General features: G+C 37.5%; 1 protein-coding gene across 1 annotated transcript in view; it reads right to left on the reverse strand.

Moving 5' to 3' along the window:
- The window catches only part of adamts3 (ADAM metallopeptidase with thrombospondin type 1 motif, 3), a 139,440-nt gene extending 124,883 nt beyond the window's left edge, over positions 1-14,557 (reverse strand). Inside the window, exons 1-3 of the mRNA XM_084415226.1 lie at positions 14,210-14,557; positions 13,100-13,124; positions 12,046-12,446 (exon numbers count right to left, since the gene is read on the reverse strand). Of these exons, the coding sequence (XP_084271352.1) occupies positions 12,046-12,446; positions 13,100-13,124; positions 14,210-14,275 (492 nt within the window). The 5' untranslated portion in view covers positions 14,276-14,557. The remainder of the gene's footprint in view (positions 1-12,045; positions 12,447-13,099; positions 13,125-14,209) is intronic.
- Positions 14,558-26,596: the final 12,039 nt, after the last annotated feature.

Consider the following 26,596-nt stretch of genomic DNA (forward strand, 5'->3'; position numbering starts at 1 on the left):
TTAGGAAAATTAACATAATAATCACATTTACACTATACTTTTTGGTACTTTTTATTTTTTCCACCATCCGGCCAAACGGCCATATTTACGCCTAGAGCGCAACTTACGCAACTTATGACATCGGAAGTAGCACAGTACGTCATGGCGTAGTGTAAATATCAGCAGTACGTCGCATTACTCGCAAAGTTGCACTTTAGACTTAAGTGTAATCCGTCTGTTCGTTTGGCCAGAAGCTTGTTATTTTACTTTATAAAGTTTTAAATATGGATATTTTTCTTACACAAACGCATCGCTTCGCTTCAGAAGGCCTTTATTAACCCCCCCTCCCCCCCCACCCGAAAAATATTGATACAGCTAACTATCGCGATATTTTTTTTCACTTAGTGTATCAATATTCCGACCTTTAGTATCGATAGCCTACTTAAAAAAAAAAAAATCATGTTTTAAACGGATTTAAAATGACGTGAACATTTCATCAAATCCCTCTGTGTGTCAAACGACCTCTTCAGTTCATGTAGATCGCTGACTCGCTGACTACAAAGCTAACAGTTCCCCATCATATAGGCTACATTCATACGGCCAAGGCCAATTTCATGGCGGAAAATATGAGTGCCTCCAGCTTGCAAAGCAGACGTGTGGGTGCACTTTGGTTTTAAAATAAGTCAGGGAGTAATGATTTCGATAAAACAAATGCTGTTTGTAAGCTTTGCCAGGCTACACTAAAATATTAAGGCAACAACCAACTTGCATTATCACTTAAGACATCAAGCAAATGAAATGGCGCCACTGCAACCTCAGCCGAAATCTGTTGATTCAAGGCAAACTACACTGGATAATAATACCAACAAGCTTCCTTCCACCTTAGCCCGTGTAAAGAAGATAATGGAGTCGGTGGTGCATTTCCTTTGTAAGGATTACAAGGTCATATAGTGTGGTTAAAAAAAAACCTGCCTTAAGGCATATGATGAACACGATGCGCGCTGTGATCCTGACTAGCAGATGAGTTTATCAAAATATCAAAAAATTGTTTAAAGCATAGTCAAGTCACCTTTATTTATATAGCGCTTTTTACACAACAGAGATTTTTTAAAGCAGCTTAAAGTGGTGATAGGAAAATAATGCAACAAGTTTGTTTGTAGCTCTAGAAGAAAATAGTACTGTAATAGTTCAGTACTCGATTAATTTAGCTTGTAAAAATCATGAATTATTAAAAAAATCATTTATCTATACAGCAGCTCCGGAGAAAACAGTGATGTCATCGTCTAGTTCAGTTCTCATATAATGGTGTCAATGCAGGCAGATTAACAATTTTGTTGAATATTACTATTTCAGTTTTATGAATGTTTACTTAATACACTTAAGTAAACACTTATACACTTATTAATACACTTATAGCCTACTATTTCAGTTTTATAAATTGTGGATTTTATAATGTATAAATCTACATTTTAAGTGTTCAGTGACACAATATGCACTTCATACATTTCAGTGTGTTCACTGTTCAGTGACAACTGTGCAATGCAAATAGCTTTGCTAATAAATTGGAATGGAAGTTTTTATTTTTCTGCTGAGTTATCAATATAAAGTGATACACATACCAGAATACCTCACGTGGTACACAGCAAGTTGTTTTTCAGCTCTATTATTTTTTTATAATTTTTTATATATATAATTATATAACTTTTTTATATATTTTTTAAGGTCCCATACGGTGAAATGGGTTTTTATGGGATTCTGTGTGTCATATAGGCTCGGGGGTGTAAATTAAAAGCTGTGAAAATATGAAATCGCTCACTGCCGCCATTTCTCCACCCCCTACAAAACTAGACCGCCTCCCAGCTAAACGGGCCAGATAGAATTTGATGTGTTTTGCTACGTAGAACCTGGGTAACCAATGGGTGTCATGTTCCAAAACTCGGCCTCGCCCCACCCCCTTTCTCGAATTCGAGAGGAAGCGGGAGTCATGTCTGGAGTTAAGTCGTCCCTGAAAACCGGCCATGAGAAATGCACCATTTTATAATACTACAAATAAGGTCGTACTATATCGTCTACCAGTGGTCACAGGGAACCTTCATGCTGCTGACACCGCTGCCTTTTCCAGGCAACAGCGGCGCACAGAGAGCCGGGGATAAGAGTAGGTAGGCGTGTGTCAGGTAACGCTATGTGCTGTGCACCGGAACATAAACACAGACACATCACAGAAGGTATGATAATAACATGAAAACACATCATTCACTCTAGTCTAAGTGGTTTCTGTGACTTTCAAACATGAACGTGAACATTCCATCCAGCAGCGAATCCAAGCGTTTGTGGGATGGGAGAAAAAAGGCTCTCAGAAAAGTGTGGGAAAATCAACCCAACTCTTATTTTTTTTGGTAACACTATTAAATTAGTGTTTAATAGACACATATATACGGTACAAATATAAGTGTCACCATATGGGACCTTTAAGTATTGCAATATATCGCAATATGTATCGTATCACAATCTATCGCAATATATCGTATCGTGACACATGTATCGCGAAATGTATCGTATCGTGAGGCCCTTGCCAATACCCAGCCCTAGTCTGAAAGAAGAATGTCATATACACCTAGAATGACTTGAGGGTGAGTAAATCATGGGCTAATATTCATTTTTGGGTGAACTATCCCTTTAATTATGTGCATGCTGTATTTAGCCAGAAGAAGAGTATTTAGCATATTATTATATGTGCTGGTGCTGAGTAAACAGCTCAATACAACTCAAAATGTGCAATCTATCTGTCACTCTGGGGGTGTATCTGTAAAATGTGCAATAGTGTGTGCAATAATCGCTTCCAATACACAATCAATAAAGTCTTCATATATATTCGCCATTTCAGTAGAAAAAATGCAAATCTCCTTTTCAAAAACCCGAATTTAGTACACTTTCAAAATCCCAGCCACAGCCTAATCAAAATAAAAGCTTCAAATTGCATTTGAACTTGGAAATCCAGTCTGCTTTCAATCCCCCTGTTGCTCCCATAGATAATGAATGTAAATGGGCACTAGGTTTTTGGGAGTAACCGTGTGCCAATGTTTGCATGATTTTACTAAATTTCTGTATCTGACAAGCCCAAAGGTACTCTGAAAAAATTTAAAGGAATAGTAGGCCATGTGATGCTACATTACGTGGCGAGCAGGACAAGGCTGAGGGCCGTGGAAGAACGGTGCGAGGCCGGTGTCGTGATTGCTAATGAGCGACACATGAAGCATAAAAGCATAAAAGGGGGAGCGACAACAGTGGAGATCGAGAGAGGCCAGGCCTGGATTTTATTTGATGTTTATGTTTTATTTGATGTGACAGCAGTCGTCCGTGAGGGGCTGCTGTCTTTTACTTTCGTTTTGTATTTGTCTTATTTTATGTCATTAAAGTCTTTAAATGTTCCTTCTTCCCACAATAATGAACTGCGTTACAATTTTAAATCCATTTTGAAAATACAAAATGATAATCAAATCAGAATCATTCATTTATTTTTGTGCTGCTCTGAAAAAACACTGAAAGCAAACATTTACCCACCAGTTTGAGTGCTGGCAAGACCTGCATGGTTAAAGGCCCTATCAGAGTAAGCGCGATTAAAAACGGCGCCAATGTACGTCGCGATACAGCTATCTGAAGTTATTAGAGAGAATTATTTTTTTATTTTTTTAACATCTACTATATTTTTCGATGAAACACTTCGATAACAAATATGATACAAGCATAATTCTGTTTAAGAATTAATTATGACATGACATGTCATATGTTATGACTTGTAATTAATTGTAATTAAAAAAATATATAGGCCTATTATGCCTTATTGCTTAATAACAATTAACTATGTCGCAAAACATACCTAAAAAATGCAATTTCTTTTACTATAACTATATAAATATTTAGGATAAAAATAAAAGATTGTTGGGTGAATTAAAGTTTGATTGATTACATTAAGTATCGCGAGAACAGCTTGGCATATTACTGGGGTCCTAAGCTGGCCCAGCAAGCAATAGCCATCATTTCACCGTCTCGGTTAAATATAGACCCTATATAGTCTGGCTATGTGCAACCCACTTTTAGCCAAAATAACATTGAATCTGGTTACATGTCATTTTTTGCAAAATAACTTGCGAGATATATGATATTCCATCATATAGGCACAGTTAACTGTGATTACAAGGTGTTTGGTTTCATTTCTTTGACATGTTCTATATGTAGGCTGTGCGTAGCCATGATTTAGCTCGTAGTCAGACCGGCTATTTGTAGCCCACTTATAGTCAAAACTGATTAATTGTAGTTTTTGTGGCCAGGCAGCGCATGAGATGGTTGATATCCCATTATGTTCGCATTGGTAATAATATCTACAAGGTGCAAGTGTCATTTCATGACATGGTCGATCTGTAGATTTAGCTCTGAATTGGATGGGCTATGTGTAGTCTGCTTTTAGCCCACCCGGCAAAATCGAGGCAATCAGTGGTCAACGTTTACCGGCTTGGCAATAGCCCTGATTTAGACCAGCGATTAGTATAGCCAAAATAGTCTTAAAATAGTTTACATGTTTTTCGCCCACGCAGCTTCATGTTTGCTGTCACACATAACATTCATACACAATCTACGATATTATTTGAATGTCTTTAAAAAAAAAAAAAAAAAAAAAAGCAATTACATTTCTCAACCACTAGATGGCAACAGCCCTACTGAGACATGACTACTGGCAACGCGAAACTTGATAATTAGTAGGCTAGAGATCACTGTTCTCGCGATCGCGCGATAAACATTTCCACCATTTTTAAACATTTTAAACGAGATGGAGCATTGCATTCACTTAATCTGTCGGTCGAAGAGAACAGGTAAAAGACATTCCAACTTTTGTCTTGTAAGTATCTGTGTTTTCGTTTTGACGTGCTAATTTTTTTATCGAAATTATTTGTTGTTGTTGGAATCGTGACATTTTGGCGGGTAACAGTGTACAGTGAACTGTAACCCGTTTCCATGTGCCCTTTAACTCGAATTATCTGAATTCAAAGGGGTAAACATGAAGCATGTGCAACCTATTATAATGTGTTATGAAAGCCACAAATATCTTTTACTCTTCTTTAGATCATTATGTTGTTATCATTTTCTATCATTGTGCGATCTGAAGGGCTTGAAACAGAGTACAGGGCGCTGTTTTCTTCCGTGCGTGTCTGTTATGAGTCAGGGAGCCCATTCGTTTGAGCTGTCAATCATATTATGTGATCATAACTCCTGCCCTTCCGAATGACGATGTTGTGTTAATTTCCTCGTTCTGAGTTCCACACGGTTACGCACATAAACAATTGAAAGAAACGTTTAATACAGATGAAACATGAAGCCAAATAAATGTAAGATTACGACGTTAATGTTCTGTATGTGTTTTTCATGCAGCTCAGGGTATTTTTATTACATTAAGAATGAGAAATGCTTACATGAGAAATGCTAAGCAGGTGTAGCGTTCAGTTTAAATAAAACAGTACAAATAATGCACGTCTGCTGATTATTTAAGCAAAATCCACTTTTAAATCCAAGTGGGAAAACCTACGAGACACATTCATGAAGAAAAATTTATTCTCGGTCAGCGCCACCTATTGCCACCAGGCGTGAATTAGTTGAAGGCAATCAATAGTTTAGCGTTCAGTGTGAAGGCTGCGTTCATCTGCAATTTGCTTAGCTTTATCACGTCACGCTCAGTGTAAAAGGGCCTTAACTCCAAATAAAACCCAAACGCTGTTGGTGAACAGGACCCAATGTTCAGAGCAATGACAACAGAAAATGTGGTTTTAAACAAGTCATGATTAAAAATGTATACAAAAATGTATATACCAATAAAAGCAGCCAAACACACAGAGCTAGAGTTGCTAGTCTCTGGCCTCTCCTGAAGCAGACCTAAAGAAACAAGTTGCCTCTGCATATCCTCCAACACCTCCTCTCTTCAACCTCAAACCATATACCAAAACAGCTCAGGGGTCAAGCCTCTGCAACAGGCAAGTCCTCGGCTGAATCAACAAAGTACATCAATAACTATTAGTGAATACAACTCTTGTGCACGGGTTCACTTCTCAGGGGGAAGGAACTGGCTCGGTTTCTTTCTCAATCAAAGGCAACCTTTTTTTCTGGATATGCTAAATCCCCAGCCGTTCTTCGCAAATGCTTAAATCATATTGAAGATGGACTAAGGGCCTCTCTTTCTGAAAGAGGACAAGAGGCTTATTAAATGTAAATTGGGCATTTGAGTCTAATCCAAATATTGAATTAGATATTGAATATTGAATATTGGCTGTTTTCTCCAGCCTCTCTTTGTCGCTTTAGATAATGCTCTGCGTAATGGAAGTCTTGCCAGTAAAAACAAAACTTTATGAAATATTTTGGGACTACTGCCAGTTAATTTGCACCCTAAAAACATTATTTTGGTGCATTTTGTAGTGCATTGAGGAACATAGAAGGGGGCTTTAGTTTCTTTTACATGGCTACATTTCTTTAGCTGTAAAAACACTAGCAGAACTGAGGTAACAGTTAAAATCAGGACAGCCTGTTATGATCCAAATGTTACCTGATTTCAAGCTGTGATGCTAAAGTTGAAGTCACTGAGTTCAGCCAATATTTGGTGAAGAATGTTTGTGTTCCCAGAAGGATGGTTTCTGAGTTTAAACTGGTGTTGGACTGAATAAAAGCCTCACCTAAGTTTGCAAAGTTTAAACAGAGTTAAGGAGTGAAACTCAAGCTAATGCTGCTCTTTCCAATGGAAAGCAATAACTTCTGATAGGTATGATAGTACAGAAAGCTTGCTTTACTCTCTTTCCTTCATGCACTCTCTCAATAATATAGCTGTCCATTCGCCCAACAATGAAAATCCAGTCATACTTTATCCACCCTTATGTTATTCCAAACATGTATGACTTTCTTTCTTCTGTGGAACTCAAAAGGATTTATTTTGAAGATTGTCTTTTCCAAGCTATTTCACACACGGATTGAATCTTTCAAGCTTCAAAAATGCTATAGAAGGGTCCATATTCCAGGGATAATATGAATTCATTATTCACATAATATCTTGACATCCAACCTAGTTCTCAAGAAATTTCAAAAGAAAGGTAGAGATGTCCAATTCATGAACAAAACATGATTCTGAATGATTCATTCATAAATCTAACTGATCCAGTTCTCAAGTTCAAGTCTTGAGTGGTTAACAGCGCTGTGGAGGTGAACGTTATCAGTGAATGACATAAATGTTGGTCCTGGCTTTCTCACACAAAGCTTGTATGGTTTCATAAAACGAGTCATATACGCAGTGCACTGTTATATTAGGTCCTTCTTTTTTTAAGCTGAAAAGCTTTATTTTTCTATTAATTTTAATGTCACGGAATGGGGGGTCAGTCTTCAGAATCTCTACTTTTATGCTTCATGGAAGAAATAAGGTATGAAACAACATCTTTAAAAGTAAATGATGACACCATTTATTTAACTATAAATGTTCTATTCATTTTCTGTCAGCAAGGCTATCTGTTCCAGTATCTATGTAAATGGGTTACAGATTTCAATGCACATGCATCTACATCTTCCACAATTCTTGACTCACTTTTGCAGAAGCCATGAGGGCAGACTCAGAGACAATTTTGTTATAAGTTTTAAAAAGCATTATGTTTTGGTTGAAACATTTTGTTCTTCAAATTCCATATTTTATTTTCATGCTCAATGAATTTGTCATTTTTCAGTTTGTCTCCCAGATGGTGAGAGTCTGGAGCGTTAAGAATAAGGCACAGTGAGTGATCCAGTGAGTAAAGGGTGGGACACACACTGGTGTGCCAGAGATGTCAGAAAGCAGAGATGTGTTTGCTCTTAAAACAGCTTACACCCACTTGTGACAGTTCAGGTCTCATACACTGCTTGGTCACTGGCACTTCTGTTTGATGTAGGTCGTGCAGCCACTGTGTCTGAACTTGATAAAATAAAATAAACAGCACAGTTTTCCTCTCTGAACTGCAACTCCAACATACATCTTAACCAGGCTGTGATAACAGCAGTGTTTCCAGCTCCCTCCACCATCACTAAATATACAGAGTCACATCAAAATAAATCATTTTCATACATGATTATGAATCGTTCACTGAATCCATCAGAGCAGTTACTGAATCAACATATGAATAACTAATGGCTCTTTTGAGGAATAAATCAAAAATGCGTTTGCCCATTTGAATCAGTTTGATCAATCCTTCACTAAATGAACATACACTACTGTTCAAAAGTTTGAAGTCTGTGAGATTTTTTTTATGTTTTTGAAACAAGTATCTTATTACTTATCGAGTCGGCCTTTATTTGATAAAAAATACAGTAAAACGGTCATTTTTAAATTAATTGTTTTTATTTATTATATTTAAAAAATGTAATGTATTCCTGTGATGGCAAAGCTGAATTTTCAGCATCATGACTCTTCAGTGTCACATGATCATTCACAAATCATTCTAATATGCTGAATTATGTTGAAAGCAGTTGTGCTGCTGAATATTTTTGTGGAAACCATGATAACTTTTTTAGAGTTTATTTATTTGAAGTCTTAACTCTTTTCATCACAAGTGTAGATCAATTTAATGCATCGTTGATGAATATTTATTCAATACTGAAAAGTACTGATTCTTAAAATTATGGGTGTCATATGCATTTATGCTGTTAGTAGCTTCTTGTTGTCTATGTACAGTTGTATGTACAGTACTACAAATTACTGTTTGTCAGCTTACTAGGTTTTGGAAGAGTGAACTGAACTCAGAGGAATTCAAGGCATGATGGGGGGAAAAAAACAGAGAAGTTCAAAGGCATCTCAGCACTATAGTGGATCTGCAAAAGACTGAACATGTTAGATTGTTACTGGCAGTGTGGGCAGAAGAACACAGACTCCACTGACCATTAATGTCATTATTCTCCTGACAAAGGTGCACTGGGGGTGAAGTTCAGGCTCAGAGCCAGCCTCCCGTGTGAAGCTCAGCCAGGAGTTCAGTAACACAGCCAGCTCTGATCATCAATGAGTGAGGAGCCTCATTCAGCACCCTGGCCACAGAATATAGCAGTATGCATTAAAGAGGCCAAAATATGAGTGACTCAGAGCTGTAGATTAGCAAAGGATAATTCCCATTGCTTTGGGACTGCTGACCCTTTTTTGGTCCCTAGTGGAAAGGGAATGGGCAATGGCTGGGATCTTTGATATTTCTACCAAAGTATTTCTGCTGACATTCCCGAGACTTTGTTGAGTTGTTAAGCAGAAACAGAACTGTTCACTTTTCTCCACTTTCAGAGGAATGTTCACAAGCCTGAAACATGCCTGTGTCATGTAAGTGAGCCTCCCACTCCTCCTCCTCCTCCTCTCTCAGCTAAAATCATCCCTCCATCCCCCACAACCTCTCAGCTCAGAGAGGAAATAACTGCTTCACGGGCTGCATGTGAAGACTTCAAGATCCACGGTGGCTGTAATTAAGAGCAGTGAAACACATCGTGGTGTCAACTCTGAGTGCCACTTTACATCAAAGACTGTCCACGTAAGCATTTGATCCATTACTTAAGGAAACGGCAGAGTTTAGGTGGAAAATGTAAAGCTACAAAAACCTCAGTGGATATACACAGTCAAGGTTTCAAAGGTCACACAATAGCACTGAATCTGATGTCATTTTAAGACAATTTAAACATTCAGAGCTGAAGGAAAATGTCTAAAGAAGTCAGTTCAAATTGAATGGTTCAGCTTACAGTCTCACAGTATGTACAATCAAACTCAGGAGTTACATTGCAGTTCTAATGAGTCTGATGAATCCTTCACTGAATAAGTTAGAGCAGATACTGAATCTGACTCACTATAATGTCTAGTGAGGAAAAAAAAATCTATTTAGGGGCCTTTGTTGGCTGCAATCAAAACATATAGAATGTAGTGTAGACCAATTCATGACCAAATTAAACTTTCAAGCAGTTATTTTAATGAACATTCAAAAATAATTGCAAACTCATGAATAACCAATTTAAATTAGTCTGACGAATTTTCTGAATGAACTCAATGAATTCATCAGGGGGCTTGCTTAACTACCATAGAACAATGCATTGTTAAAGAAATCAACCAGCTACTCAAGAATGTTTCCCGAAACCGTATTGTCGCAAATTTATGGTGGTGGTGTAATAACTTCTTTTAATGAATCCGTTGATGTTTTGCTATAAATTAAGGGCATGGCATCTGAGGACTAATTCAAATTTTCTCAGTTATTTTGCTTTATTTCCAGTTTCAAACATAGGCTCGTTCTTATACGTACTAAAGCATGCACACTCAAAAATGGTGTTTTATATCTCCTGATAAACTAAAAGACGTAAATGAAATTTGTATATATTCTAAATAAAAGATATAGATTGTACTGACTGAATGTCAGCTTGCTTATTTTGTTCAAGATAAGAATTAATTAAGTCCACGTCAAGCAAACAAGAAACTATGCTTCTAACCACAGGACGAGAGCTGTCGTTCAGACCACACAACTTTGCGATGCTGTTTGGTATGTTTTCAGGAAACAGACTCGTTGAACTATGCTGATAATGATGGAATTTGCGACCATAGTTGTCAAACTATATGCTTTTGGGAAACGCACCCCAGAGCAGTTACTGAATCAACATCTGAATAAATATAATGACTAGTGAGAAAACACGACTTTCAATTGAGTTGTTCTAGCAGGATACAAAAATAACAAATATACAGCACATAGTGAGAGTAGTCTGATGATCTTTATGAGTAATTGATTTAAGTTAATTTTTTTTACTGAGGAGGTCAGAGCAAAGACAGCAAATGTCCTTCGCAAGTCATATTTATTTCTATTTCTATGATTTTATTGCATCCTAAAAATATCCTAAAAAATAAAGCCTCCACTCAAAATGCTACTAATATCCGACAAACAGCTTCTTTACATGGCTTTACAACTGATTTTTTTGTCAATGTTTTTTATTTTTTTTATAGGTCTATCTGAAAAGTTCATTTGTAGAAGCTGACACATTCCACTTAATTCCAGAGAGATCGAGTGTTACTGCTTGATTCCAAAAAAAAATATTTTCCCACTGAGTGCCTCATCAACATAGCCATCACTCTTTTGGCCATGCTTGTCTGTGTAAACTCTTTGGAAGTCTATGCAAAATTGATTTTTACAATTTGACCTCTCTATTTATTGTTGAAGAGCTTTCCTCTGATGTTAGACAGGCCCTGGGGAGAGCAGCTTCATCCTATTTGTCAGCTTCCTGGGGTGACTCACAGTTCACTCAACTCCACTATCACTCAGGACACTAGCCTCAAGCTCACAGTCTTTTGTGAGGAAGTGGAAAGACCAAAAGACATACAGTACAATGCTCAATTTCCTTGAATGATCTGATTTGTTAACTGGCAGGTGAGTGGATTTGTACCATCCTCACCACAGCATCTTCTGAAAGGGTAATTAATAACTTTTCATTTGCGCTATAAGCAAGATTTTCAATTAATAACTTAAATGTCAGACCATTTCTCACACAAAGCTATTGGATGGCTTTAGAGGGCTTGTAATTTAACAAATGGCTCTTATGGACTGCTTTTCGCAGTCTAACATAACCTTTTTTTTTTTTTTTTTTTAGAAAAGTTTATTAATGTAACATTTTATTATTTGCCATTTGTTGATTACCAGCCCAAAAAAAATTACTGACTTGTTTATATTGACTATGAAATGTAATATTGCTCTATTGCTAGTTTTGAGAGCCATGAGAGTTAGTAGACAAAGGAGTGAGCTGTCCCTTTGTACTGTAGTATAGAAATACAGAAATAAAGAGAATGCCAAATATAATGCGAACTTCAAATATTCTGTGGGTGGGGGGTGGAAAGGAATGACTCACCACTCAATGCCAGTGAGGATTTCCATAAAAGTTTAGAAAATAGGCCAAAATAGATTGTAAGCAATTATATTAACTACACAAATCTAACGCTTTGCAGTTTCTGTTACATTTTGTCATTTGCCAAGTTCATTTCAAAAGTAATATACTAGGAATGGAAACAACACTCACCAGTCCATCACAGTTGTTAATAGCGACAGAAGCTCCAGGCACATCCGTGATGTCCCCTATAAAAGTGCAGTCTGTTTTCAGCAACTCCCTTCTAAGTATTCTCTCTGAGTGGGTTCCATTCTCAGTTGCATTCCCAGCTATTTCGATCTCATCATGCCATTCCACCATAGATCCTGGAGCCACTAATCTTTGGTTGGGATGTAGTCGGAGGTGGAATTCCTTGCCAAAGACAGTTATGTTAAAGAACAGTCTGTCTACCGCTTGCGTCGACCCTTCCAAAAGCTCACGCTTCACACGCTGCTTGTGATTGGCTGAGAGAAGATGCGAGAGGTAATGTCCCTCTGCATCGGTACTGATGGGAGTAATGAGGCCATACTCTTTCAGACGGCTCTTCAACAAGTCTGACAAAACATAAGACAAACATATGATGAAAAAAAGATGATTTTCTACATCAGTAATTAAAATCAAAGTGGTTGAAAAAGTGCACTGAACTCATCGCTGCAGGTTGTGACGTTGACTCTACTTTGAGTTTACTTAAATGTAAAGGATCAAGTGTGAGTTTTTACGGTGTATAATTAACTTCTTAAAGTTATCAAACTGTTCATTAAAAAAGAGAAACAAAATAAATTATTGTAAGTCTAGCTGACTAAACAATGTATTATCCTGTGCAATTTGCTTGTCATTCCCAACTTTAATTAACAGACTATTATTATAGGTGTTAAAGTCTGTTAAAAGTTCTCTAGAGATTGGCTTGCATCATCTCTTAGGGTGCCCCTTAGGGCTTTTCCTGTACTGACTGTTTAACAATTCTGATCAATTTTCTGATTAAAATATTTGTCATTAAACATTGAGAGGAGAAGATGCAAGTGATAACAGTTAAACACCACATGACTTGGCACAGTGTGACTCTTACTTTGCAGCTGTCTACATAAATTATTAAAGAAGCATCAAAAGTTATAAAATGTATTTTTCACCCTGAAAAAACCATTTGAGAAACAAAACAAGCACAATATTAGCGGAAAAATTTTGAGGACCACAAGGCCGTATACTTTACCTTTTTTATCTATAATTTCACCAGCCTGCAAGAAAAAGAAAACAAACAGATAAAGAGACGATGCATAAAACATGCAGCCAAGACATTTACAAAACAGCTGAGAAAGTACCATTTGTAGAACAAGAGAAACCAAAATGGATGTAAAACTGTCATGAGTATATCCAAATCTGACATTTAACTTTCAATTTCGTTTGTGGCAAGCCATTTTTACATGTATTCCTTTGAACTAATAGGTATCTATTTTTATGTTACTACTTAATTTCAATTTCTAGGATGAAACCCAATAGTGACCAGAAGCAAAGGAATAAGCAACTCTTCCATTGGTTCAGATATAAACTATTCACTTCCAACAAGTGCTCCAACTGTACCTATCTATTTTTACTATTATCTATTCATTAGGTGAGCTACTAGTACTTTTTGTTACTACTATAACATCCAGATTGTTGCTAGTATCTATTTCAGATTTTCTGATACTTATCAGATACTCTTACCTATTTATCTGACATTAGTATCCCATTCCAGCTGTTATTAGTAACATTTCTTGTGTAATTTATAGTTTCATAAAATTAAAAATGAAGTTTTAGTAAAAAAAAAATATATATATCCCATATGCCGGTATATACATACTAGACACCTGGAATAGTAAGAAATAATTTGTCACTCTCAGAGGACTAATTTGTCACTATCAATTAATTACAAGTAGCTACTAGTATTTAATCAATAAACTAATTCTGTGCTTGTTCGTTTAAAGGAATAAATATGAAAACAGCTTGCCATATTTCACGTGTTTTCTGCCATGCCAACTTTCGGACAGTTTGGCTTTTGGTTTGACAGCTGGGAACACTCTCCTAAAATACGCAAGTTTCTCTCAAGTATTTGGTTGATACGTTTTCTCTAAGTTCTCTGCCTATTACGAACAGACAGAATAAACACAGTACTGGTGTAGATATTCTTAAAACCAGCTTAAATTTCAGTCAGATTTATTTGGATTCAAATCGTGTTCCAAGCGGGAGGGCGACTGTTACACCTCAAACATATCCCGCGAGCTTTCACTTACAGATCACTTTCATACAACTTTACATGCAGAAACAGAAAATCATTAACACTTACCAGAAGAGCTGAAGTCAAACCTACTACAACTCCTACCATTAGTAACCTAAGTGACAGGACAACCATCACGAGTCGGGTTTTCTCAACTGAAAGACGAGAAACAGAAACTATAATCCAAATTTGGATGTTTCACTACGCGCCTGTCTTCTCTAAAAGTGTTGCGCACTAATCCTTAAACAAGACACATTTAAAGACTGGTTAAAAGTAAGCAAAGAGTCATTAATAAAGTTAATTAAAAGTTGTAGAACTTGGGTCAATGCCTCAGTTTGTTAAACTTATAGGAAAGACATCCCTCTGAAGAACTGAGGTGGTTAAGTTGAGTTGAGCTGGCTGGACAGAGCCTTGTCTGAGTTCTAACCTGGCACTTCGCGCTGACTAATAAACTACAGACCAGCCCTACAGTGACGTCATTTTCTACCCTTTCCCAGGAAAGCACATGGGGGGTGCGGGGGGGGTGAGAAGAAGAAAAGGAATATGCAAAGAAAACACATGGCGATGCTTTTGTCAAAGCTAGCTGGTGTGAATATAGTAGTGAAGCTATTGAAGTCAGAAGAGGTCTGAGATCCTACAGAGGTAAAACTAAGCTGCTCATATTATATTTACTGGTAACATAATATAATAATTGTGCATATAAAATGTTACTAGGTTTGATTTCAAAATGTTCGAAGTTCAAATCTGTTCATTTTTATAGTTATTTTCAAGTGAGTTGATAGACTTTTATTCAGGCACGTGCAGAGGGGGGGGCGTTGGGTGCTCGAGCACCTGCCCCTTTGCCCCTTGGTGCCCAAAGTGCCCTTTTGTCAAGGCAAAATTTCCTCTCCTTTTTTGTAATTAAAGGCCCTTTTGTGGATGCCTGCCCAACCTAACTATTAGTAAAATTAATAAATAATAATTTAGCCGTAAATGAAATGATCCACATGATGACCTTTCACCTGACGAACTCATCCGGAACGATTCCTCACGCTGCACGCACATTCTTTAATTTCGCGCGGCTACTCGCACTACCAGAAGATATCTTAAAATCTGGGGCTGCTGGTAAGTGGCATTTCATTTTCAGCGAAGTGATTTTGATGTTTGTTTACTTATTATTATTATTTTACAAGGACGACGTGAAGAGAGCATGCAGAGATGTTGTTTATATTGCAGTGTGTAGGCTGTAGAAGTAACTGTTTTCCTGAATGCCATCAAGATTAAAACCGAGACTGATTTCATAACAGGTCAATTAACAAATAGTTAAAATTAAGTCACTTACATTTTAGACGCAATGACTGTTTTTGTTCTGTTTCAGCAGCGAAAATAGTTCCAAACAAATATCACCGCAGAACCATAGCGCATCTCACAGCAACACTTGTTGCATTACTGAATGATTCAGCATTTTGAACGAATCGGTTGAGTCAAAGATTCAATTACCCATTCACAAACAGCCTCATTCTGAATAAATCAGCCGATTGAACGAATCGTTTGAATGAATGACTCAATGACTCGCTCATTAAAACGGTCGCCTGCCGCCTCCTACTGGCGGTTTAGTTTCATAAAGTATCATCTTTTCAACATTCCTTATTTTTGTATATTCAAAAATATTTAAAATAATCTAATTTAATACAGTTATAATTTTTCAATGTAAATTATTTAATGTGATTGGTAACTATAATATAATAACTATAATATATTGATCAAATTTAAGAATTTGAAATGAAAGTTGGAGCATACATTTAATAAAATTAGGGGAAAGATGCCCTTTATAAAAGATACAAAAAATTAGAGATTTCAAACAGTGATGTAATGAAACATTGACAATTTAAGTTTGAAGGGAGAAAAGCCTCTGTTTAGGCTATTAAGGAAATGTAATTTTGCCAAAAGAAGAACTTTTATTGTATATAAATGTTCATTTTAAATCAGCCTACTTCAGTGTGATATGTTACCATACTATCATGCTTAACACTAAGAATTTGAATAATTGTAATGTGATGATCAGATGCAGATATCTAAATCAAAGAATATGGGCGGTTTGCGGGTGGATTATTTATTTTTAACAGTGGATTCGGGCAGATTCGGGTGACTCAAAGTGCACCAGATTAATGAATTTATCTTTAAAATGTACAAAATTTTCTTACGGGGGGCATGCCCCCGGACCCCCCTAGAGGTACCAAGCTCCACCCACAAAAATGATGTGGGAAACACATTAGGCTATATGATGATCTACAAAAAAATACACATTTTATTATCTTATTATTAAAATACATTATTAGGATTTTACCACCTCCGCCTCATTTTAAGCCAGGAAAAACACAGCCCCATTTAAAGCCTTGTTCCATGTGCCCCCCTTTTATACTTTGAGCACCTGCCCCTCCAGAGGTCTCTGCACGGCCCTGCTTTTATTAAACAAATGCAATAACAGCTTGCAGTGCTTTAAAATGATTTGTTTTGTATTCAACAAAGCAGAGAATACATTCCTCTCCCATCTCAAGCAACATGTTGTTTAATGGCCTTCTACAAGCTCTCTATTACACAAAAAAAAGAAAAAATACTGGGTAACACAACTAATTTCTGCTGTGTTCTCATTTCTTTGTGAGGGATGTGTCAATACCTCTGAGAAGAAAAAAAAAGAAAAGAAAAAAAAACTACTATAGGGTTCCATTCCCTAACATAATAACTAGGGGTGTAACAATATATCGTGTCACAATATATCACAATACAAAAATGCAACAATATGTATCGTGGATAGTTCATTAAACTACAATATATTACGTTGAATATAATGTATAATAATGGGGGAATATTAGTGGGTCCTGATAATGCTTATGTTATAAGTCTTATGTTACCAGTAAAACGTGGCCTACATTATTTTAAATATATCTAGCCAGTGACAGAGTGCAAGCATATTCATCTAAAATAATTCAGTATTTTCAGGTTCAGAATCATGAATATATTTATTCTGGTGTTACCATTGTCCAAGCCTATTCGTTTACACCCACAATATTATATCAAATTTAGCATTTAATCAACAGTAAAAAAATTCTTAACCTTTTATTATATGTCTTGGAGTATCGCAATAGTATCGTATCGTGAGTTCAGTATCGTGATATGTATCGAATCGTGAAATTAGGGTATCGTTACACCCCTAATAATAACAGAACCTCTCATCTCTTCTTATCACTTTTCTCAACCTCTTTGTGGTCTGAATCTGTAACACAATTTTGTTTAGCACTTTTCTTTTTCTTTTTTTACATCTTAGCCAAAATAACACTGGGCTACCAGCAATTTTGTTCCTCATATCCATGCAAAGACCACCTGCAGTTCTTACCTTCGTTTCTTCTCTTCCACACTATTCCAGGTCTTTCTGATGCCTTCAAGGCCATGTGTCAGTTCAAATGCATTACAGGTGAGTTTTAAGCAGAGGTAATCTGATCACCTTCACATCTGTAGACCTTATGTTTCCCTCATCCCAATTTAGGCATGCCTTCCACTGTCTGAGTACGTTCCCAGACCATATCGCTCAATAATAGCCCATGTTCAGTGTCGACTGTCTACAAAAAAGCTGTTTCCATCTGGTGACATTTTTTGTATGTTTTACAATACAAGCACATGCCAATTTAGTAATTTCATTTCAACCTAAGAATTTGGAGTGTGTATAACTGTTAAATTACTGTAAGATATGAAATTCACTAGACATTGTTTTATCTATTTACTTTTGTAAAAAGGTTGTTCTTATTTCTTGAATGATATATCTGATACATGTAACTCTCCCATGGATAATGCTCATAGCAGTGTTTCTCTTTCCCTGTGGTCCTAACTCTGGCTTCCCTCCAAGTGTTACCGGTCTGCTGCTGAAATGGTATATGAAATTCCAGCAGTATTGTTATCGTTGATTAAAGACGTGCTCGGAGGTCCTGAGAATCTGTCTGCACTCAGGTCCATGCACTCTGAAGCTTTTATTGGAAGGTAAAATTGAATGTCAGCAACCCTTTTGTTTTGTGCCTAAGCTTTGGTTCTGTAAAGCAGACTCCAGCTGAGTAATGAGGTTGTAAAGTGGTCAATGAAACAATAAACTATTTGCAACTTTGCTGACATTAAGAGCCATACTGTTCATGAAGGACATTTAAGTTTAAGGCATATCACCTGTTTTGTCTTTCAGCCAGGCATTTCTCAACACTAAAGCTTGTTTTAAAACACAGGACTTGAACGAAATACATTATACCTTAAACTGTAAGCATATAGTCATGCATTTTGAGGTTAATGCGAAATGAGTACCAATTCCGGAAATAATTCAAATGCTTTGGTCTTTCAAAACAAGACACTTGTGGTTTGTCTAATGTGTTGCACATTGACCAGACCACAAGACCACACCAAACAGCAATTTTAAACGGATAGACCTTCCTGACCTCACAAAGGTCATTCTGATTGCTATATATGAAATATTTGAATGTCAAGCTGTCCACTTGCTGTCATCCCGTCTTTGTTTTCGAACAAAACATTAAGAACACAATAGCAACTGGAGGCATGCAGAAGTCACAATGTGCATCTCACTGGTGCTTTGACCTCATGAGGGCTGAATGGAAGTTTTTGTCCATGCTCATCTTTGAGTCAAAGAAAAGAAACACCAATAAAAATTTGCCATGTAAAGGATTTTCACAAAGGGAAGGACAACACATTTTGCCATTTTAACCCTTACTTGTCTAATTCTGAGGGCAAGACCATTCAGTCCCATATCCTCTGGTGTTAGTCTGTACTGTTTTACGAGATTAAAAAAGCAAGATATTTGTAACGGGAAAATGTTATAATTATTATCAATTTTATAACTTTAGAGAATATAGTGATTTTTTTTTTAATTAATGTTTGTGTTATCCATTAATTGTGTTTCCCACAACAGTTTTCAGCATGTCTTCAACAGTCTTCACTAACAAATCAGAAATACCAGAGCACTGGGTAGCATGTAACAACCACAAAGTTATACATTTCAGGTGAGAATGTGTTAATTTGTGTTTTAACTCTGTATGCAATATCCATTTGCAGAATTATCTAATATTTATTATAAATTAAATCCTATTGCTGCTAAAGTCTGTATAGATATTCACACATGTGAGTAATATGGTTAAAGACAAACAGTCATCTCACAAGTGTTCAAAGACCATCTTATGTATAGCGCCTATAGAAATAGCCGCTAATGGGGCATCCATGTGTATCTATGGTAGTATAGCTGTATGTCTCTTCTAAGTTTCATGTAGACAGCTTTACTGAAAACAGGAAACTACTGTCTTGATACTAGAAACCCAAACCAAACCGGATAAACAACTGCTAATAACACTAACTTACTAGATGTGTAAAACCCACTGCAAAATTGAAATGATGTCAAGTTCTAAAACAAAAGCACACAATGGTATTGTGGTTTATTGTGTTTTTATTTTATTTTATTTTTTTATCTAATACACTGTGCATGCTTTTTATGTCTGTGCATCTGCTTTGCATGGTATAGTTTTTTCTCCTTTTATGTTTATAACAATACATTTTGTTTTTAGGGTGACTTGTAACATTCTGTTCAGGGACTACAGATGAAAAATAGCCTTTGACTAACATTACAGTAAAGCTAATTAATGTTAGATAAACTAATAAATAAAACTTCATAATAATAATAATGATAATTGTAATAATAATAATAATAATATATATTTATTCATTATTATTATTTTATTCATTACAATCACATTATGCTGAATGTATTATTTTATGTCTTCTTTAATTCCCCCTTACACTCTTAATGTGATTGCTCTTAAATAGGTTGCACTTGTTTGATAGATCTTGCTGAACAAACAGATAATATTAAAGGGGACATATCATGCCAAATGCACTTTTTTAGCCCTTAAATGCATTTTGTTGTATATTTGGAGTGTTTAGAAGTACAGAAAATATGAAATTATTCTCTTCAGGTGCTTCGTTGATATCTTTATATTCTGTTTTGGTCATATTTTTCAACCTGTTCCGATTTTTCTGTTATCTATGACGTTTTTTTGAACTATTACGTCACAGTATTTGCAGCGGAACTGCCAAATAAGGACATTGACTTCCGTCCCAACACTTCGAGCAATCCGCCATTTTTATTTCTCGCTGCAATTTTGTAGTCCAAGCTAAAGGATGCAGAAGTTACGAGAGGGTAAGTTAAAATGTTCGGTTGGATGTAGTAACCCACACGCTTCATTACACCGTCTAATGTAGATAAACTGCCGCGCTTGTGACAAGGGCGCATGTTTAACTGAAAGAACGAGCAGAGAGAGAGACCCGGTCGCGCGCGCGCTCACTCTCCCTCTTCTGAGCCAGGCAAAAGTGTAAACAAGACATCACCGTCTCCAAACTAAACGCTCTTGCTCTCTCTTCCTCGCACATATTAATCAAAATAAATCGACACGGTGGTAAAAGGTCGGAAGACCAAAGTTTCATGTGTAAATACAGTACACACCAGTGCGATACATCCATATGAAGACGTTGTTCTACAGGTTCGTCGTCTTCATTTTCATCTCGCTCCGGCTCCGACTCTGGCTCGAACATGTAAGGCTGGCTGGACAAGTCTTCCGTTGTTGACATTTTGTTAATAACGTGTGAATAAAAAGTTTCTGTGCCGCTAGATAATCGTATCTCTGCTATCAAACTACAAAAATGGCTGAACGGGGTGGAGTTGAACCTCTGCAACCTGGAGAGGGGGTGGGGTATGAAGTGTCTCAATTGTATTTAAAGAGACCGCACCAAAACGAGTTGCTCTCAGACGCACATCAGAAAAGGGGTAGAAAAGGGGCCTGTGGAGCTATAATAATGAAGAATTCAGACCCAAGCATTGCAGTTCCGCTTTATATAGACTACAAATGTATGATTTATATGTAAAAAGGAACAATTTAAAAGCATGATATGTCTCCTTTAAAATAAAAGACATGAAGAAAAATATTGTTTTCATCGTGTGTGTGTGTTTCAGGTATTCCCTACATTGTGGGGACAAAATGTCACCACAAAGATGGCAATATTCAAAATCCTTGTGGGGACATTTTTTGGTCACCATGAGCAAAATGGATTATAAATCATACTAAGTGATGTTTTTTTGAAAATGTAAAAATGCAGAAAGTTTTCTGTGATTGTTAGGTTTAGGGGAATGTTCCCATAAAACATAAAAACACAATCATTACTAATATGTCACACACTTTAATGTGGGAAGAACAATAGTTTAGTGAAATGTATTCTGCTTCAGTTTGTTTAAAGTTAATTTATCATTTTAGTTTAGCATATTTTTATTTTCTCCCCAAAAACCATTGTAAGATCAAACAAGAATTGGTGGACTTACCACAGTCTATCATGTGATGTTTTGGCAAAGAAAACGACTGATGTCCCCCGGTTTGATCAAACTTTAAATTGAAGAAAAAGTGAAGATACAGAGAAGCAGAAAATGGGAGGAGAGAGAGAGAGAGAGAACATGAGTGAGCAGCTGTTTTAAAGGAACACTCCACCGTTTTTATGTTATTCCCTTAACTAAGACGAGTTGATACATATCTCTTTCGTCTCAGTGCGTGCACTCAATCGCTGTGGTGCGCGGCGACTCGGCGCAGTAAAAAGTCACGTTGGTTCTAATGACAGAAGTGAGAGGGAGAGGGGGAGAGGATTTTTCAGGCGTGACTTTTTACTGCGCTGAGTCGAAGTGCTCCCAAGTGCTATTCCGCCATACATTATAGTTATCCTTTTTACCAGCTTAGAAAAGCGCCACGTTTTATTTTGTGTCACCATACTTGGTCGTGTAACTACTCGTGTAACTGTATTTAAATAGGGAAACGTGGAGGTGTTTGGTCGCTTCTAACTTCATCTCTGTTTGGTCCCTAATGAATGAACTGGGCTAAGCTAAGTGCTATCAAAGTGTCGCCGCACGCCAGAGCGATTGAGTGCACGCACTGAGACGAGAGAGGTATGCATCAACTCGTCTTAGTTAAGGGAATAACATAGTTTAATATGAAAAAACGGTGGAGTGTTCCTTTAAAGCCCCTGGACAGGTCACAAAATCAACCAATTGGATCCAGCCTCAAATTGACTGTATTTCTTATCCATGACCTCTTTTGATAAGTAAATGTAAGAATTGCTGGGAAGGAAAATGCCACACAGTCCATTTGGATCACATTGGTGAAGAGGGCAAACTAAAGTACCACAACAGATTTTGAGTTTCTTGGGTAAGGATGCTTAAAGTAATTACCAGCTAATGTCAGTCAGTGACATTTACAGAGAATATCTCTTCAGCTTAGCTGTGGTCAAATCAAAGTTTCTTAGCAGAGCCTAACAGAGGCCTGATAGCTGCTTAACCCATCACAAAAGGGCAAAAGATTGCGTATAAGAGCACTTGTTCAGTCATGCTGATTGTGCAATAAGTAAATTCTTCATATTGCTCAATAAGGTCATGATGGTTTCCACTTTGCACTGATTACAGGAAAAAACTGTATAACATTGTTCACATTTACATTACATAGAAAGTGAGTAGGTTAACTTTCAGAATGTATAAGGCCAAAAAAATGTGTGTGTGTGGGGTGGGGGGGGATACATTAATACATTACTGTGGGAGAATCAAAAACAGGAGTTGATAAGGTTTGAGCAGAGAGACATGGACGGTGTGGTGAATTATGTAGTGGGGAGTAGGTGCAGTTCATAAGTGACAGGGTTAATTTGACGATTAATGGGGAAGGGACCGACGTATCTGGGACTTAACTTCTTGCTGGGGAGACGCAGTCTGATGTCCCATGTGGAGAGCCACACCTTCTGCCTGGGTTGTTAAGTAGAAGTGTCGGTCCGTCAGGCATCAGCATTGCCCTTCTGACGGCACACTGCATGCTGAAGGTAGTGGTGAGCTGTGTCTCAGACCCCCCTCGCTCTCCTAGAACCAGTGAGAGATTGGACTATGTTCCCTGGACTATGGGAACAGAGGGGGCTGGAAGTAGAGTACGGACTGAAACAGAGTATATCCAGTTGCTGCTTGACAGAGAGAGTTTTGGGCCCAGACGAGGAAGCGGTTCCAAGACCTCTGGTGGCCGTGGCAGAAGGTTCTCAGAAAGTATCCAATTTCCTTAATCCTTATCTCCATCTGCCCAGTTGTTTTAGGGTGGTAACCAGAAAAGAGACTTACGGTCACACCTAGGAAGATGAAAAAAGCTTTCCATATACTTAAACTATGTCTTCAGGGAGTCCAAAGTTGCGGAATTCATGATTGAACATCATCTCAGTTGTTTCCATGGCAGTAGGCAGTCCCTTGAGTGGCACTAGGTGGCAGGTAACCAGGTAAACCCATCTAAAGGTGGTAAGTCTATGATAAAAATCCACTCCAAGTTGTGACCAGGGTGGATGAGGAATAATCAGTGGGAGGAGTTTTCCCGATGGTAGATTACATGGATTTTTGGAAATGGCACCCCTGGACAAACCTCCTGATGTCCTGTGCCATGCCAGGCCACCAGAAGCGATCTTAAACTAAGCATTAAGAAAGGGTGATGGTCTCCTTCCAGCCAATGCCTCCATGCTTCTAGAGCTAGTTTGATGGTAGTAGCTCACAATTTTCAGTATCGTAGTTCTGCTCTGCTACAGTGAGCTTGTTTGAGAAGAAGGCACATCAATGTTGTGATGGTTTTCCCTGCTGCTGTTAAAGCTCCGTTCCTAGACCACTTGTTGACGCTTCAACTTTGAAGTGGCTGTAGAAATGAACAAAACCCAGGTAATTTTGTAACTCTTCAATGCTGGTGGGAGTTGGCCTGGAGCGTACTGTATCAACCTTGCCCTCACCCATCTTGATACCGTTATCACTGATATATAGTGGCCAAAGAACTGGATGGATGACTAGGGAAAGGTGCATTTCTCTGCCTTAAGGAAGAGTCGATATTCTCTCAGTTGCTGGAGGACCTCAGAAACATGCTGCCGATGTTTGGCTATGGTCCGGGAGTAGATCAAGATATCATCGATGTATAACAGCACAGATTGGTGGAGGTACTCCCGGAGCACCTCATGCTTAAATTAATATGGAGGGAATACGGAGGGAGCATTGACAAGCCCATACGGCATACCGCAGCACTAGCAGTAGTGGCCTGTAGGTGTAACGAATACGGATGAGGTTGTACACGCTTCAGAGGTCCAGCTTAGGGAAAACAGTTGCACCTCTCAGCTGTTTCAGATCGGTTGAGATGAGGAAAAGTGTGCAGCAGAACTGAATGGTTATAGACTTAATGGTGGTAGAATTGATGGAGATGGTCTTGTGTTTGGAAAGAAGAGGCCGTGGACAGTCAGAGAAACGTACTTTATCCTGCTGGAGTTTATTTCTGTTTTTAAATCATGTTATCTTCCTACCTGTTGTCTGTAAGATCACAACACTGGAGTAGAGAGCACTATGAATTGTTCTTCACGTGCACAGTAACTGAAATTCAAAACTGTTGCATATGATACACTACGCTTCAATATCTCTTCCCCTTGTGCTTCGAACTTTTCAATGCAAAGCACTGCAACTCCATGTTGCTTCAAGAGCATCATTCTGTGCGCGGGATGCACATAAGCCGCTCTGTATTGGAGCCTTTCATATTAGGCCTATAATACTTTTGTGCATTGAAATATTATTAATAGCCTTCTTGTTCTGTCCTATCTACCATATGTGACCCTGGACCACAAAACCAGTCACATGGGTCATGTATGAGATTATCTGAAAGCTGAATAAATAAGCTTTCTATTGATGTATGGTTTGTTATAATAGGACAATATTTGGCGAGATACAACTATTTTAATATCTGGAATCTGAGGGTGCAAAAAAGGCCTTTAAAGTTGTCCATTTATGTTCACGATTGTGCTGCATTCACTTACAAAAATAAATGTTTTAGATATTTACGGTGGAAATGTACAAAATATCTTCATGGAACATGATCTTTACTTAATATCCTAATGATTTTGGCATAAAAGAAAAATCTATCATTTTGACCCATACAATGTATTGTTGGCTATTGCCACAAATAAACCTGTGCGACTTGTGACTGGTTTTGTGATCCAGGGTCACATATGTTGTTGACTCATTAAAAAGCTGCGCTATATATTTTAAAGAAATGTAAGCTTAGCGTTAAGTTCTGCCAGGAAGACTCAATCAGCGCGTTATGAATTAACTCACTTCTAACCAATCATGTGTTAACACTCTCAGTATAAAAGAATGGTACTTACATCCGTCTGAGTTCGCAGATACTGACGGCGCCAATTACCTCCATCCTCCCCAACCACCTCCAAGATGGTCCTTTCCCTCCATCCTCCCCACCACCACCAGGATGGTCCCTTCCTTTACCTCCAGGGGGTCGGCTGCGCCCCTGCCTTCATCTTCAGGCGGGATTTGCAGATTCCGTTACCCTCGCATTGCTTGCTAAGGACGGGGCCTACGCCAAAGACTATGCTTGCTGAGCTATTAATAAATTTACTCTTGTTATATCATTTTATCTCCCGAGTCTTTCTGGTAGAAATGTCTTTTCATTTTAAATACATTTACTTGTTTTTCATCAATGTATTAAAAATACAAAGAGCAATGTGGAACATTTTACCTTTTATTTGTTCCCCACTAAATGTTTTTTTCATACTATAAGAATAACTTTAGCTCCTGAATTATGCACTAACCTCATTTATTATAGTATTGTTTTGTTTTTTTGCCATGGATTATAGTCTTCTCTTACTGTGGCAGTTTAAATCTTTGCAAATAAATATCTTCCAAAATTAGTTTTGATGGAGATGGTTGGTTGTTTTTAATTTTTCAATTGCTCAGAAAGTGGCCAGAGATGTTTTAAAATCGTATAAAACTGAGATGTTTATAAATCCATTTTGAACAGTGTAAAAAACAAGACAAGATGATCATTACAACAATATTATAGTAATATTAATACTAAAGTCCTCTGATTTAATTTTCAATACAATCAAAAACGGAGATGCAATTCGACAAGTTGCATTATAATGAAACGAGATAGCGAGTCCGCGGTGATACAAGAGATTTGCTCTTTTTTAATGTGTCTCTATTGACGACAGCATTAGAGCTGCCAATTTTATTTGTTGTTTGTTGATTTTCAAATATAAATCTTGTTGAAATGGTTTCAGTGTGCGTATGTTCTTTTTGAAAATTTTCATCTAATTTTAACAAAACCGTGATAATATTGATAATCGTGATAAATGAAATTTTCATACCATTCCATCCCTAGTCACGAGCCATGGGCTTCCTAGAATTATTTGAGTGGTTGAGTTCTCCAGAACCAGGAGACAGATGCTCTCAGTAGGTAATTGGTCTATTTGGAGCCAAATGGGACCCATACTGAGGGTGCTGCCTGGTTCTGGAGAGCTGGGTAGCTCTGGATGTTAATGGAAATAGGAGGACTGCTGGCA

This window comes from Rutilus rutilus (assembly GCF_951802725.1).
Source record: "Rutilus rutilus genome assembly, chromosome: 7".
In the NCBI taxonomy this organism is placed as follows: domain Eukaryota; kingdom Metazoa; phylum Chordata; class Actinopteri; order Cypriniformes; family Leuciscidae; genus Rutilus; species Rutilus rutilus.